The sequence below is a fragment of the Rousettus aegyptiacus genome, unplaced genomic scaffold (assembly GCF_014176215.1).
Source record: "Rousettus aegyptiacus isolate mRouAeg1 unplaced genomic scaffold, mRouAeg1.p scaffold_m13_p_10, whole genome shotgun sequence".
In the NCBI taxonomy this organism is placed as follows: domain Eukaryota; kingdom Metazoa; phylum Chordata; class Mammalia; order Chiroptera; family Pteropodidae; genus Rousettus; species Rousettus aegyptiacus.
In genome coordinates, this window is record NW_023416285.1 from 58,478,249 (window position 1) to 58,496,357 (window position 18,109).

Sequence of the window (18,109 nt, forward strand, 5' to 3'; positions counted from 1 at the left end):
GAATTTCAAACATATTTTCTTGCCAACGTAGTATAAAATTCTGCAGTCTTGATCTATTGAGACAAACTTAACACCTTTAAAATTTTAAATCCTCCGATATCGTACTAACTGTAAACCTTTAATAACCTCTCCCTTTGATCACAGAGCCGAATATTCTCATTTTAAAATTATTCATTCTGGATGACAATGTTTATCTAAATTAGATCTTTAGAAGTTGGCTTTACTGTCCTCTTCTTTCAAGCTATTTTCTTTGGCATTCTAGAATGAAGAAGCATTGGGAATACTTTTAGACACATTTGGATTATGGAGTACTCTGATAACACACCATGTGTACAACTGTCTGCAGAATTTTATAAACTGACTACAATAGAGAGAAATTGAGAGTAATATTTTCAGCAGTGTTATTATTTGTTCAATCTCAGAGTAATATTCATATATATATATTGAATTATCTGGTAATATAAATATTGCTTGGTTATGAATTATTTTGCACAATGTACATAATTCCAAGTTAATATTAATTTAATGCTTATTAGAAAGATTCATAATAAAGCTCTAAAAGGTACAAAGCTACTAGTAGCATGAACTGTGTTGGCATACAACAGAATAAGCTGATAAGAGAGTGAAAGTGAATTGAGGCAAAAATATTTATATTTAAGAAACATTTATAAAATATTCATGTGTCTTTGAGGGAGGGGATAGCCAGACAAGAAGTAACTATGGTGTTAAAGTGTTTAGTATTTCCTGTGGAATCAGTAGGATAAAATTATAATATGGTGAACTCTAATTTTATTGTTTTTCAATGCATCGATAGTGTTCGGTACAGTGTTTAAAAGATATTTATCACTCTAAATGATTTTGCTATTTTTTTCTGAAAAGTTTTTCTCTGTAACCCTAATTTAGGTCCTGCTACCTCACCAAAAATTTGCTAACTTGATTGATTCTGCTTTTCTTTTATTCATATTGTGATTGAAAAGACTTGTTTATCCCAATACAGGTTTTTTTTTTTCCTATAATCTTCCTTAACTTCTTCACATAAATTAAAGTTCTCCCTTCACATGCTTTCTTAAAAATCAGTTTGCATTTACCTTTGACATACTTTAATGGGACAGAACTTAAATGAGAAAAATTTGAGTGACATGTATTAAGAGAAAGAAATATCAAACATAGTTGAAATAGAGACATCGAAATAATAACTTAAAGGTCTTAGATGTTAGAGAAGTGCTTATCTAATTTTTTAAAAAGGGACAGATAGTACTAACTTTATTTCAATGAGAAGGTGCACAACCATAACTATCCATTTTATTGCAAAAATCATGAAATTTGCAATATTATAATCAAGCTATTTCCTCGGCAAGTTGTAAATAAAAGAAACTAGAGTATGTAAGTATGTGTACAGATGAAGTTTGAAGATTGATTATCTTTTTAAAGCAAAGAAGAAGTAATCAAATTAATCAGTAAATAAAAAAGATTCCTCTCATGGCCTAAGCAGGAAAGAAGTAGCTACCAAACTTCTTAATTTCTACTAGTCTAGAAATAAAAATTAAGATATTTAGCAATATTTTTAGATGGTTTAAGGAGGACATATTTGCTGATTACAAAATTAAATTTATAGTTGGGATCTATCAAATCTACTTTGTGAGCTCAAAGAAGCTTCTTATGTAGAATTCATTTGCACAAAAATGATTCCATAAACTATTTTGTAATGTTGCTTTTTCACTCTTGTGCTTCCACGTTTCTATCTAATTTATGAATGTGTAGAAATCAAACATGAGATATATTTAAAATATTACTTCAGAGTGCATAGTAATAATTTATGTGGCAAGTTATACTTATGAATTACTAAACAAACTAAATCTTAATTGGCACACTACAATAGACTGGGAAGATCATACATATTGTTATTTTATCTCAAGTATGTTTGTTATAGAAGAAACAATATTCTTGACGATATTTTCAGAATTGCTCAAAATCATATTTGGTTTTGGATTCTTTTTCTCTTTCTCTAAATTTGAATTGACATGCATAGTAGTTCCATAGTGTTGTTCCCCCGCCCCCCCCCCCACAAAGCATCCCAAACAGTGGCACTTTGTTACAGTACTGATGGACAACTTCTAACGACTAATTATTCTTTCACTAATAAGAGATGACTATTAATTAGTTCAGAGTTGATCTTTAGACAACTCAGAAAATATTTTTTCTCTCCCTTTTGGTCTCTGCAATAATGCAGAAAGTCAGCCTTTTAAATTCTGAATGTAATTTTTTAGCAAAAACAAACCAGTCAATGGATTTAGATTGTGTGGAGAAAAAGCCTAAAATTATTGCCTACAACAATGCGTTCTTTATAAATATTACTAATTTACTTATATGCTTATCTCCATTGTTCTGAAATGTTTCATCACACCAATGAATGTTAAAAATAAATAAATCTTAAGATCTTTCATTTTTTAGATTAATGAGGATTTTAAAAATATAGATAATAAATTGGATTTTATTTTAGAATCATTTTGAATATGTTTTGCAGGAAGTTAAGGGTATTTGCATTACCTACAGTTGATCAATACATTTTCCTCATTATTTTTACTCCAACATAATTGTTCTTATATCAGTTCTCTTCTGTCATGATTATTTTAGCACAGAGATTTATTATTGAACTATAGTGTTTTAATTTTAATAGAGTGGAAACAAAGAGGGGGCGCTCAAAAAGTTAAATTGAAATTTCAACTGATTTCTCCTTTGCAAAATTTAGAATTCTTCATAAATAGTATCAGTTACAAACACGGGCTATACAATTTCAAATAGTTTCTGAATTAACTAAACATGTGTTCTCTTAGCTAGTGTCCTGATAAAGTATCATATGAAATAAACCTCAGAAAGAAAAATAAATCAGGTGTAAAATGTTATATAAAAATATTATTTTACCAGGAAATAATAATTGTTTTTTTTTTATTAGCATAACTTTTACTTCCAGCTATTGGATCATGTGCTATGTGTGTATAATATGTGTTCGTTGCAAATTTACTTCTTAATAAAAAAAAATCAGATAAACATCAGAAGTATGCAGATGAGTAGGTCATGAATGTCACAGTGTATGGAAAATACAGACAAAGGTGGTAAAAAAATTAAAATTATTAATTTATCAATAGCTACACATAAAAATGCATGTGAAAAAGAAAGATTCAAGTTCAGGAATTTAACCCTTGCTAATGTAAAGAGGACTAAATGGATACTTGTTAGATATACATGAATTTCTATTGAAATATATGTAATTAACTCTTTTATCAAGTGTTTTGTTTTCATCATAGTCATGTAAAACTTGGGGGAATAATCCCTTCTTGTAATAGTCTTTGAGCTCTTCGGTCTCTCTGAAAGCATGCCAGCTATGATGTATGCAAGTTCAAAACTCTTACCCTTTCATCCTGATGTAAGAGCTTGGAAATAACTGATAGTACTAAATGGCCTTCTGCACCAGTTTGCGTATTCAAGTGATTTTCAACCTGGTCTATGGAGAGGTGGGGAGGCTACCGGCTTCAAATTTTATATAATGAAACACAAAAGATAGTGGGCAGGGAGGTAGCAAATATCAGAAAATCAGAATTGGTAGCATCAGCAAGCTGAATTGAGGTAGTTTCCCCATTGTTCTGTGAAACTAGCTTCTTATTGGCAGAATTGTTCTCATATAGATTATTGTTGGATTGGCAAAACAAACATAAGTGCTCATAATCCACAGACCACATTTATTTCTGTAGTCACCTTAAATATGTCTAAAAATGTTTCTTTCATAACCAAATGTATTTTATGTAGCAGATAGGCTAACCATCTTTCAGGTGCTAATATCGCCATAGTGTGGTATGAGAAAACCTAATTACCATTTAAAGCTATGGTTCTCCTACAATTTAAAGCAAATCTGTAGACAAAAATATTCATGTCAAGTGACTAAAAAGGAATAATGATGCATAAGATGTTTTGAGGTTATATTAAGGTTATAACATACTCTGACCCAGCACAGAATATTTTCTTTCGTCATATCTATTTTAAACTGTATGTATAGATTACTGGCTATTCTCTAAGCTACTCTTTTCTCATATTAAGAAATTAATTTATAGGAGGATGGTGTTTAAAGTTGGGGGACATTAAAAGGAAAAAGAAAAACATCACCAAGATATCACATACTACAAGATAAGTTATGATTTGGCAAATTCATTCTAGCTTTGCCTTTAGAGGGGCTCCATGCTTGGACACTGCTGGTAAAGGTTGTTCAGTACTTAGAAACCTAGAAGGTTTATTTGAAAGGATTTTCCCTCCCACTTTCTTCTTATATAGAACAAGAAAAAAAAATAGCATTAAAATGTCTTTTACTATCTTTATAAAACAGATATTCTCTCTTCCTTTATTCTTGCAGCGTTTTGCCAATTGAGTAAATTTAAATTTCTGACATCAAAAAAGAGCTTAAAAGGGAGGAAAAAATATGATCCACCCTCCCCCCATGAAGTATTTAAATCTCTGATTGAAGCTGCCTTTTAAGCATAGAGACTGCAGCTGGCTTATAAATAAGCATATAATAACCTATATATTAACCTGCTGGAAAGTAAGTTATGCATCATATTTCAGCCAACATAAAAAAGCCCATCCCATTTTTCTGGTTTACTCTGTCTGCAAAAGGTGTATAATTTTGTGCTTAATTTATTCATTTAGACAGATTGATTTCTTTTGCATGGCTCATTTAGGCCATAGAGGATTGCAAAGTTTATACACTGAAAACAGAAGGAAAGAAAGGTGAGGAAAAAAAGAATAATCATATAGTACATACATCAATACGGTATCTACTAAATCTCAATCAGTTGTTTATTGGTTGGCAAACAAGTTTCACTTTTACAACAAATATTAGTAATGAGGTCATCCAACTTTGAGACCATACAAAATGAACCATAAATTTAAAAAAAAAATTATATGTGCTGCTAATATACCTCTGTATTCCGACATCACTTAAAATCTTGTCAAATAAATAAATTTTCATGTTAATAAACAGTTTTTTTTTAATCATTTCAAAATAACTTGACCTTTCAATTCTTACTATGAGGGAGTAAATTTCCTTTAAAAGTTGATAGTGCAAGTGCACACTTGGGAATCAAACTGAGCATTCAGCATCTTAATGCCTATGGGATACTGTTTTTTTCACATGCAGAAGCCCCACTAGTTCTATTGACACCTCCTGACTTCTAGAATCATAGCTACTGTCTTGGTGATGAACTGCTTGCCAAATATGCTTGCATTATAACAGATATGCACTCTAAACATAAAAGTTCGTCCTGCTCTATTTCTCAAAAAATGCTCTTGGAAATATCCTGACTGAATAAAGATATATAGTGAGGGAAGGAAGTCTAATTTTATTTATTTTATTTTTTTTTGTAAAAAATAATTTGTTTGCATTACTAGAAAATGATTCTTATAAAGTGATAGTTTCATTTATTTATTATTTAGTTATTTATTTTTTGCCAAGTGAATTTTTAAAGAAAATAGGCAAAAAAAAAAAAAAAAAAAAAAAAGATAGAGAGAGAGAGAGGAAAAAAAAAAAAAGAAAATGAAAGAAGAAAGGAAGGAAACTTTGCTCTCTTACTGGTAGACAAACTTGCAAGACCAGCACGAAAGTAAAAGAAAATTTCTTTTTTTTTTTTTCCACTACATTAACAGGACTCAAATTCTGGAGGAACAGAAAGCAGACTATATATGCAATCTAGTATCTGTACATTACATAGAAATTGTTCAGTTCTTTTTTTCTGCCATTAGTTTTATCATCAATTAAGACAGCAAATCATAAAATATGCATTTAGCATATAATTCTAGAATTCCCCTCCATTTTGTTATTAATTTTGTGGTCTTATTTTGTATACCACAGCTATTTTCGCTGTGGTGAACTTGGGTTTTGAGTGACTAAAAACCACTGTGTGATGCGGTTCTGCTTTGCTTTCATGTTTGTGCAGCACTCCAATCTAGACGCAGCATCGTTACTGATGTCAAACAACTGTTCTGGCCATTTAAAAATCAGGTCCTTGTCATAATAGTAACAGCATCAGAGATGTTAGAACAAACACAACATAATTCAACGAGGCCACAATGAGCGCCATTTTCTTCATATCTTGTTCATTAACATAATGAAGTCTCCATCTGAGGGGGGAAAAGACAGAAAAGGATAGGGTGCCGGGGATTTTCAGCAGTTATCTTTCTCCCCTGGGCTGACCTAAAAATCCCATTAAAAAAAAGAAAAGTCTGAGAGTTTGTGTTTGTCATTCAGGAACAGCATAAAGATTTAGGAGTACACACATTATTACCACTGCTTATAGCAACTCAGAACAGTCAACCAGGTGTTAGTGGGTTTGTTCGTTTAAATTTCTCTGTCATCTTCTATAGACTAGTGACCAAATGAGCAAGTCCTTTCACGCTTCCCTCCGGAGGGGTCCCTTCTTTGTTTGGAGGAACTATAAATCCATCACTGCTCCCACGACCTAGCTGGTAGTAGGTGTGCAGCGGATGAATGTGGTTTCTGGAGCCTAGATTTGGCATGCTTTTGTAGTAAACATCTTCGGCATCACCACATTTGGCCGGTGGGGGTTCGGTCTGGGTGCTGGTGGTAACACTCTCTGCGGCAGGCACACCAGCCAGTGCCGGCATGCTGGTGTAGAGAGAGTCCCTGTGGGGTGACTGGAGATCTTCTGTGTGCTCGTTGGTTAGCAAAGGGAAAAAGCTCTCACTGTGGTCTTGGGGGATCCGCCTTCTGGTATAATGGTGTGGCTGGTGGTTCTCTGTGGAGTAAACTCTTGGAGGCAGCAAAGGAGCATCAGATTCCTCGTGTATGAGTTCCAGGCCCAAACTCTCCTCATGGTTAAAGGAGGTGGCATCATCCAGAACAATGGCATCATCTTCACTCCCACTGCCAAGGTTATTCACCAGCTTGTTCATCAGATTCCTGTTCTGTTCGCTGGAGCGTTCATGATTGTTCAGGTAGGAAGGTATATAGTTGGAAGTGAGTTCCTTCAGAATCTTTTTCTCTAGGGCGGTCTCATTATGGTTATAGCCACGGTCTAGGATTTGCACACAGTTGCTCAGGTATTCACCACTGGCAATGCTGTAACTATTGCCATGGTTACCATTCAGTGGTAGAGTATCCATGACACTTGTATCCCTGGCATTGTTCAGAAGCCCCTCTGAAAAAGATTACAAAACACTATGACATTTATATTCAATTGACCACAGAACACACACACAAGCACAAAAGCAAAATCAGATGACTATAAAGTATGTATAAATTGCTAGCACTTTTAGTTAAGTATAAAATCTTTGGAAACAAAGAAACACTATTAAATCTATATATACATTATCTATCTATCAATTGATTGATCAATGTATCATCTATCTAATCAGACAATTGATAGAAATCTTAAAAATAGAAAAGAAGTGTTCAAAATAAATCTTAAAAAAAAAAAAACTATGAATTTGCAATTTCCACTCAAACATTGCCTGGAATTATTTGAAGCCTATTCGGTTAGAACTTAGAAAAAATAACACAAAATTTTGGGATAATCATTCATTCCTTTTAATTTACACACATCAAAGTCAATCAATAATTAATTGCCTTTAATTTTACATGTTATCTTAACATTGAAACGGATATAATATTAACATAATTCATGTGTGGTACTTCAAATATACTGGTTAAAGTAAAAGAATCAAGCAGGTTCTAGTAATTTGATGACATTAAAAATCATCCCTAAACATAAAACCACAAAAGGATTATGTTAAATTTGCCAGAATGATGTAGTCATGAAATAATGCTTAGTCAAAAAAATGACACATCAAAATAATTTGCATATAAAAACTTTCAAAACGAAAATATTTGGATTTACTTTCTAATTTTTTTTTCTGACATAAGCACTTTGGTTACTATTATATATTAACCCATTAGTAATTGCTTAGGGTCATTAGATAATACTATAAAAAAATGTATAGAGACATAGGGGTCTGATTCCTTAAAACGCAATGTTAGAATTAAAAGTTCCATTTCATAATGAGTGACGACTTTGTGTGTGTTAAAATTTGGATTTAAAAGAGCTTAAATATTACATTCTGGAAAGAAAGAACTTCAGTAAAATAAATTTGACCGCATGCTTATTCAAGGCTTTTGCATAATCTTGAATGAACAGAAATCCAAGAATCTATAATCGTTTCATAAATCACTTTGAATGCAACCACAAAAGAAAATAAAACATGAACATTTAACCAATACTAGTCAATAAGAAAAGGTATTTCTTTATAAAACAATTAATTGAAGAATTCTATTAAACTTCTCAATACACCGTTAACTTGTGAAAATACAGGATTCATTCTATATCTGTGATGCAGTTATGTTTAACAAAACTAAACTAGTTCATTGCTGGTTTAAATAAAGTATCCCAAATATGTTCAATTTTTATATGGACTTCTGATGAGTACTCTGTATTCAAGTAGCACAGTTTTTGAAAATAGCAATGCATTAAATACTTTAAAAGGCAGCCATCACAGACATAGGGTGAAGTGATTTATTTTCATGTTATAAGATATCTTTTAGACAAATCCACAATGTTAAGAAAAAAAAAGTAAATGCCTTTTAAAGGGCCATACGTGATGGGTGATTGTTGCTGCAGAGGTTGCTATGGTATGCTTGATGGTTATGGTCTAGTGACTGATGCATTGAAACATATGTTTATTATTTCTGTTGTCAATGCATTAGGTATGAGTCCAAAACAGCCATAGTAAAATAAAGTGGCCATGTTGCATGTGACATATATTTATATGATGAAATGTATTAATAAAAATTAAAAGTTTATGAATTAGCAAAAATAAATGCTTAATTTAAAAACAATTTAACTCACACAAACATTACATGAGACTTAACAACTATGTTGATTATGTGACACAATAAAAGAATCAGACAACAAAAGCGTCTATTCTCTATTAACATATATTTAAATAAGTCAATTCATAGGTTCTTTAGTTTTTAAATTGTGAGATGAACTGTTTTTAATAACTACATCATCTATATGTGATGCAATAAAAGTGAACTAAAAAAAATTACATTTGATATGCAATGTTTAGCTTTACTCCCATACTTGTCTCTCTGTAGGGCTCTAAACGACAGCATGAAGAAAAGGAAAGAAAAAACAACAAGTAAGCTTACAGCGACAGTAGAAGAAACATGAGTAAAAAGCAAATTGATGATATGCAGAAAAAAGAGTCAAAGGAAATAATTTCCAGTGCCCCAAAATACATGAGTTTGTGTTACATGGTTTATCATAATTAAAAATACTGAAATGTTAGTCAGAAAATAAAAAATCCCCTTAACACATGCTAATAAAATGAGTCTTTAATAAGCATTTCTACAGTTTTTAGTAAATTTCAAACAAATACACTTTTTTTAAAAGTTAAGATTATCTCACCAAACAAGAAGATAAAGAATGTGAGGACAAGCCACAACTACTTCCACAACTATATATAAATATTAATGTGTGTGTTAGAAAATACTTGCTTCTAAGGAATGTTATTAACTTTAAAATTTTCATTAAAAAGTCTTGAGCTTATATGCAGAGAGGAATCTACAGTTGAAAGTTTTCGTAATTGTGTTTTTTCCCTTATGTATCTTCTCTGTGCATGTATAAGTTATTTTTCCCCAACTATATCTATACGAATGCTTCTTTACCAATTGTGAATAATATTGGTCATTTCTGGAGCTCATATGCAAAAGTTGTATAACTATGGAGAAAAAAAAAAAAGGTTAAATCCAATCTTATTCTGTATCAAGAAAATGCAAAGGGAAAAAATTACCACCATCGATATCAGGATTTTTTCTGTATTGTTGCACAATCATATGCAATCAAACATTTTTAGAGTTGATCCCTTAAAAACAATCAGAGCAAAATTTTTTTTTAACTCATATTATAATCAGGTCAAAAGAACTGCTCTTGCTGATTTTGTTTACGGGAAGGTTAAATCATCAAAAAATAAAAACTGGTGAATTTACTGGCTATATTATTTAGAGATTCCAACTCGTAATTTAACTACTGCTTTAGAGATACGGTGTTTGTACTTTAAATGTTGATAAGCTTCTCAGCAAAAGCCAACAATATTTCAAATTGCAGATAAAATTTCTTATAGATTTTCAAAAGAGCTTTAGAAAAAGAACTGGAAATAAAGAGCCAAACCAGTATAGCAACAGATGGAAATTGTTCGTAGGTTCTTTATAACTCCCTCTTTAAATGACAAAAGTTTAGAACTGGAAAGCACATGAGAGATAACTGAGGTTCAACTCCTGCTCTTCGGAGATGAGGAAACTGCAGCCAAGGGAGGGTGAGCATCACCTAACACCATCCTGCTAACAGTGGCAGAACTGAGATAAGAAAAGGAATTTTCTGGATCCCCTCTATGTATTACTATTTATCTCTTTCTCTTCACATTTGCCTTAGGCTTTGAAAGTTCTAACAGAATATTTATTTATATATTTTATAATATAACCTTGTATTTTTACCAACTACAATGTATTTTTCACTATATCTCATACTAAGGATATATGTCTTTCTTCGAAGTTTTAGAATTGAATTAAATTACTTTAAAATGTAAATTATTTTGCAAAATCATGACCTCTATATTATGCTTTGTTGACAGGTTTATCAATAATAAAATTGATCTTACAAAAATTAAATTCTCCAATACTGACAAGAAGACAATGGCCCAGAAATACTATGCATGAAGTTTTAAATATTTCCACAGACAATCTGAATGCAATATAATAAAAGTATATTATTCATTGTTATTCCTAACTCTATAAGCTTCACTAATACTAGAAACACATCCTTACATATTGTTAAATAAAGGCATTACAAGCAAAAATGGACACGTATTTCTGAACTCTTCTTTGCTTGGATGTCATTGGTGTAACTGAATTAGAAGACCCATAGAATAGAACCAAGTGGAAATTCAACATAAACCACTCCAGTACATACCAAGCCACCTATATTTCATGTAAGATTTCACTTTGCCAGTAAGAATATAAGTGCATTCATCTGAAAGCATAAAATTAGTAGCAAAATGACAATCACCAAGATCTATTTTGAATCAGTGGTAAAAAGAATTATTTTAAGCACTACTATAGTTTCTTAACATCTTAAAAATATTGAAACATCAAATAGCTTAATGATTCCATTTGTGACTCTGAAAAACATTAAAATTATATACTTTCAGTTTTAAGAAAATTCAGTAGAATTTATTTAACTTACTGGCATAAAAAACAAATCCATTCAGAAGAATCATTTATATATTTATTGATAATCTTAATATCAATATCCAGTAATGGATTCTATAGAAATAAACTTTGAATCTATATGGTATTATTTTAAATTCTGCATCATAAGAATTTCAATTGGACACTATTTACAGAAGTGTTCTATCTTTATAAAAATCCCTTAATTTAAAATATCAATAAAAATAAAATAAGACAAGAAGGCAGATACTGAATTAGGAAAAACATGTAAAATAATTGTTAAATTTTTTCATTATGTAAGACATATGTGAATAATCAAAAAAGCTGAGCAAAATGTGATTCAAATTTATTATTTGTTTTAAAACAATGTTCAACAACTTTTTGTGTAAGGTAAATGATAATGTAGAATAGACAATTTACAAATATGGTATAAATCTTCATTTAACAACATTCAGAACTGACTAATATGTCAGCACACCTTAAAATGTTTATGACACAAATATCTGTTACATAGCCTAATTTTTTTTTTTTTTAAAAGGTCTGCTAAACCGTTTTACCAAACCACATCTGGTACATTGTGTAATATACACTTCATTGAGTGCTACAATGAAATACAGATATTGATAAATGAGAAGCAATTTAGGGGTGGGGGTAACCATGAAGGAGGACCTAGAAACCATCTCATATTGATGGCATTGAGGTTGTTTCATGAAGAAAATAAAGGACTAAAAAGACAGGTTAGCTAGCCGCTTTCAAGTATTTAAAAGATTGCCACAGAGAGCAGAACGCTTTGCGCTTTGCTCTGGAGGGCAAACCTAACTATCATGGCCAGAGGCAAATTTCAGCTTAGTGGAGGGAAAATATATATATATATGACAAATGGAGTATTTCAACAACTGAGTACCCTTGACCCATGAACAACATGGGTTTGAACTGTGCAGGTCCACTTTATGCGGATATTTTTCAATACTGTATATATATTTTCCCTTATGGTTATCTTAAAAACATTTTCTTTTCTCTAGTTTATTGTAAGGTTACATGTATAATACATATATAAAATAAGTGTTAATCAACTGGTTTATGTTACTAATAATACTTCCAGTCAACAATAGCCTATTAGTAGTTAAGATTTTTGGGAGTCAAAAGTTAAATACAGATTTTGACTGCATAGGGAATTGGCATGCCTAAGTCCTGTTTGTTCGAGTCAACTATTTATGAAGTCCTGAGGTGGGAAGGGCCCCATTACAGGAAATAATTAAGCACAGGCTGACAGAATGTCAGCAATGTAGTGAGAGGACCCAATGAGCTCTACATTTTTAATTTTAGAAGTCTATACTTCCTAGATATGTAGTCTTTAAGAAAGCTGACAAAATTTAAGTTTTGCTTAATTATTTCATCCTAGCAACAAACGACTCAACTATATTCATGAAGTCACTTCTAAATTATTGAATTTGGTATTTAAAAAAAATTTAAAGTCATTCTTTGTGTTTGGAAAGGTGTCACCCAGGAAAGTTCATATTGTTTTAGACACCTAATTGCCATGTTACAACAGACATGCTTCTCTGGAATGGGCATTCACACCAAATTTTATGCACTCACACCGCTAATGTTTTACCACAGACGGAGCAGAAAAAAAAAAAAAAAGATGCAAAATATCTGAGGATAATAAAAATTTTATTCCGAATGGCATGGAAAAGTTAAATTCTGCTAATTTATCACATCATACTAAAAAGAATCTTGGAAGTCTTTTTGTTATAGTGAATTTTCTTTCAAATATAATTTAAAATAAGTAGAAGACTTAGTAGGATTTTTAAAATTGAAAATTTTATTTGAGTATTTTTTCCCTGTGGTCTCTATATATATGATACGGATTTTTTGAATTTCTTGTCCCCTAATAAATTTTTATTTTTAGAAAAGATAAAGTCATATCCAAGTGCTTATAAGAGTTTCAAAGAGATTTATGCTTCTTTGAGAGAAAATTAAAGTTTTATACCATTTAAAGCTAGAAAATATAGAGGTAACATTTAAAAGCCTTGTTTTTAACACATAGACATGGTAGAGAAAGGATTTTGTGACTTTATTGATCCAGCTCACATGGGCAATGGCAAGCTGGAGTAGAATCGCTGAGGTTCACAGAGCTTTTCTCCACAGCTTAGTTCAACATAATTTTCCCTGGAGTCTAACTGTTTTTATCAGTACTGTTACTTTGTGCCTAGAATGTGCTCATGGTACAATAGAGTAAGATTATTTTCTTGATCTTCTAACATTTAGACTATTAGATCAAGTGTTGCTTTAACTTACTTACCTTAGGCAAATATCTCATTTCTCAAAATAAATACATAGGTGTTTAATACAGAAATCAATCAACAACAAGAAAAGTACTGACAAGCCACAATACATTTTATAAACATTACAGAGAAACAAACACGTATTGGTGAATTAAGTCTGTGTTTATCAGAAGGAAGGAATCCATTTCTTACTAAGGAAAACCTAAGGAAAATGGAAAATAAAAGCACCAAGAGGGGCAGAAGGTGAAAGAAATCTGTGTGTCTGCTTCCAAGAGAAAGAAAAGGCAGGAGGAAGAAAAGAAAAATATGGCCATAAAAGCTACATAAAATGGGACTCTCACTTGAAAAATTAAGATAAACTCCAGCACACCTTGTGCGTTGTACATGCTGACAGAAGGGTTGTTACAGACCGCCGGTTCCCCAAGCAATGTATTATAGGGATTGTTAGTACCATGCGGACGAAGCAGAGCATTGCTTATAAGATGATTAGCCATGGCTCCTGGAGCAGCCCCATAGAAAGACAGAGAAAAAAAAGGTCAATCAGGCAAATGTGTTTGAAAAAAAAATAAAGGAAACATTTAGAATGACAACAGTTGACATAGTCCTGATTACAGGCAGGCAGCTAATTAGACTAAAAAAAATATGCGGCTAAGCACAGTTTTCAACAATGCACATATCTGAGTCGATGGGAAAGAAATGATTTACAATGTTGATTAAGCCACATTTTAGGGTGTTCTCTTTCCCAAAGTATAAGCAAGAATATATTCTCATGCTTGCTAAAAATAAAAATTAAAAAAAAAAGTAAAATACAGTCTTCCATACAAAGAAAACAGAACACAAAACCAAAAAAAAAAAAAAGGTTTAAAACACAAAGAGAAAATCTAAAGTTAAACAAAACATCTCCTCATTCACAGAAAACATTGAATTGTTTTCAATGGAAGTAAAAAAATATAAAAGGCAACATTTATGATAAAAATATTTATTTGGAGAGCAGTCGTTGACACAAGAGAACTGGACATTTCTTAAAATATCACGAAGAGGAATTCTTTAAATTATAAGATATTATCACTCCTATTAGTACACCAGAGTAAGCATACTAATCAGGTGAACTTAACAAATATGATAAAATGGTTATATGGATATTATTTTAAAATATTTTAAATAGAATATTGACTTCGTGATATCATGCAACATATGTAATTCCATTTTCCATTTTCCAATGGGTTGTTTGGTCTTTGGCAAAGTGAAATAACGAAATTAAATTCTTTCATCTTTTGTGAACAGATGTACTTACTTAGTTTCTAACATATCATCAGTATGAGTTCCAACCTTCTACCCTCCAAAGCCATTTAGCCAAAAAGCAAAAAATCAGAGAAATAGTTTTATTAAATATAATAGGGCATGTATGAAAATGATAGGCAGAATGTGTATTTATGTTAGATAATGAAGTAAGGAAAAATGATTGAGGAAAACAAAAATTGTACAGAAATAGGTTGAACATACAGGTATATGTTAATTTAAATTATATATTAGAGAATGAAAATAAAATTTATGGATAAAGAGAAAATATTTGCAAACAAATTTACAAATATTTGCAATCCAACAAAGGGATAGTATTTGGACTATACAAAGAACTCTGATAAGTCAACAATAAAAACAAACAAATAAAACACTAAAAACAATTCTACTAGAAATGGGCTAAAAGCATAAATAGACATTTCATAGAAGAGAATATAAAGGTGTCAGACAAGCTCATCAAAAGAACTGCTATTAGCTATTAGGGAAAAACAGTTTAAAATCACAATGAGATATCACTATACACTTTAAAATGATGACAATACCAAATGCTGGTACTGAAGAGAAACTAGATCATTCATATTTGCTGGTGAGGTTGCAAAACAGTGCAGCTATTCTGGAAAATAGTTTGGCAGTTTCTTATAATATGAAAAGTGCAATTATCATACCACCCTGCAATTGTACTCTTGGATGTTTATCCCAGAGAAATGGAAATTTATGTTCACATAAACACCTGCATATGAATGTTCATGGCAGCTTTATTTATAAGAGCCCATAATGGGAAACAGTCCAGATGTTCTTCAGCTGGTGAATGGTTAAACAATCTGTGGCACATCCATAGTATGGAATACTACTCGGCAATAGCAAGGAACAAATCACTGATGCACATGATCTGGATGAAACTGTAGAGAATTACACTGAGTAAAAAAGACAATCCCAAAAATGATATACCCTTATGATTCACTTATGTGCATAACATTCTTGAAATGAAAAAAATTATAGAGATGGAGAATAGATTAGTGATTACCAGGGTTGAGTGGGTATGGTCCCAAAAGTGCAACATGAGCCAACCTTGTGGTGATGGAATTACTCTGTATCTTTATTATGGCAGTAAATACACAAACTTACTCTTATGATAGACTTGTATAGAAGTAAACACATACACACACAAATACAATTAAATATAAGAAAAACTGAAGAAATCTGAACAAGATTGGTGGATTGTATGAATGTCTATATCCTAGCTATGATATTAAGTATATAGTTTTACAAGATATTCTTGAGGGAAACTAGGTAAAAGGTATTTGATTCTTGTATTATTTCATACAACTGCAAGTGAATCTACAATTACCTCAAAATAAAAAGTAATCCATATTAAATGAATAAAACAAGAACATTTAGTCACTTGTAGAAAATGTTTTAAAAAATGAAAAAGAAAAAAATGGCCAGGGTAGTTTCGACTTTTTCAAAATCATAGCTGTTTGCCATAAGGCAAATTATCAGTCAAATAACAAATATTTTAACTTCATAATTGGGAATTGAACGTCTCTTGATTTAAAGGACAATATAGCTTGTCAGCTCTCTAGAGCTGGAAAATTTCAGTTCTTTCAAGAAATAAGCCATGTGTTTGCATCTTACACGTCCTGCAAAGAACTGACACAGAACTAGCACAGAAATTTTCACTCACTAAGTGCTTGTTGAATATTTGCTGAAGTTCTACAACATATATATTTAAATGTTTTTACAAAATGTGATGGCAGATTGTCAATTTATCATAATCTATCAGGAAATTATTTCTCACCAATGAAATAAATGAAAAATTAATTTTAAAACTCTAAAAGGAGCTGGTTATAGTGCCTTTCAGATAAAAAATGGAATACTGTACATCTTAAACACGTATATTGTTGGTTATGCAAATTTAAATGTTATTGTTAGTAACAGGATTTAGATTGCACAACATTTTAAAAAAGCAAATTACATGAAATTGTACTGGCTACCTCATATTTATTATTCTAGCCTTTCTTTTTCAAGTAAAAAAAAAGTTAGTCTTCTAATATAAATAAATGCCTTCTAAAATTACTCTAAATAAGCATTTAAATAGAAAATGAAAGGGTAAACAACTTAAAATAAACTAGGATAAAAACCTTAAAAATACAAAATTGCTCAAATTCTTTATATTCTTTCACAGATCATATGGGTAAATCTTTATGGCTGAAATTTATGTCTGCATCTCTACATATTTCCCTTCATTACTACACATTATTTAGTTTGAACTAATTGGAAAACAAACAATAGACTGAGATTACATGCCAAATTTTCCCTTGCTTTATATAGCTTATAAAGGAAATATTTCTTTGTTATATGTATAATATATATATATATATATTTTCTATGCAATGTTAGGAAGAGGCTCTGTGTAAAATTTCTCATCACAAGAAAGAAAAACATTGTACCTGTTCAGATGACAGATGTTAACTAGACTCCTCGTTATGAACATTTTATAATACATACGAAAATTGAATCATTATGTTGTACACTTGAAACTAAATATATTGTTATTGTGTATTATACTCCAAAAATAATGGAATACAAATAAATAAAAAATAAAAAAATATATTTTTTTAAAAAAACTGATATGTGCTTAAGAATAAGGAAGAATGAGTTGGGAAGAATCAAGCATAAGCATAAGCAAAAAACAGGTAAGTCAATATTTTGGTTTCTGTTTATCATTCAGTTTACTAAAAAAGCCAAAAAATATAAGAAAAAAAATGTTAATATATCAAAATGGAGTTCTATAATGAAATCTAGTGAAGCTATCAACATTTTTATAGATGATCATCTGATTATATGTTTCCTAGCATAAAGTTCCTTTTAATTTTTCTGAGTTTTTCTAATTTCTGAATGTACAGCACTTTTACCAATGAAACTACTAATGTAGGAAGAATGAGTTTTAAAGTTCATTTTATTTATCATCACTTCCTGCTAAGGTGAAAAGGCCAAGAACAATAGTAGAAATGCTATCGGTGTACTGCTGTGTTATGACACAATGTTGGCTAAATGGAGCAATATCAATCTCAGCCACAAGTCTTTGGTGGGTGCTCCTCAAATCTGGTTGCAATCTAGAATCAGTTAATGATCTATAGACATAATGAGAGACATGCAGTCATAATTGGAGATCCAATTGCCGTTAAATTTAAAGTCACAAAAACACATAAAAATAATTAAAAACTTAAACATT

The 18,109-nt window shown here is 31.1% G+C and overlaps 1 protein-coding gene across 27 annotated transcripts in view; it reads right to left on the reverse strand.

Annotated features, from left to right (window-relative positions):
- Positions 1-876: 876 nt before the first annotated feature.
- The window catches only part of ADGRL3 (adhesion G protein-coupled receptor L3), a 713,052-nt gene continuing 695,819 nt past the window's right edge, over positions 877-18,109 (reverse strand). For 21 of the 27 annotated variants that reach the window (XM_036226761.1, XM_036226753.1, XM_036226746.1 and 18 more), the window contains one exon: positions 877-7,202. In XM_036226761.1, the coding sequence (XP_036082654.1) occupies positions 6,403-7,202 (800 nt within the window). In that variant the 3' untranslated portion in view covers positions 877-6,402. Of the gene's footprint in view, positions 7,203-9,109; positions 9,162-13,107; positions 14,075-18,109 lie in introns of those variants that run through there. The other 6 variants (XM_036226836.1, XM_036226828.1, XM_036226837.1 and 3 more) reach the window with 5 other exon arrangements.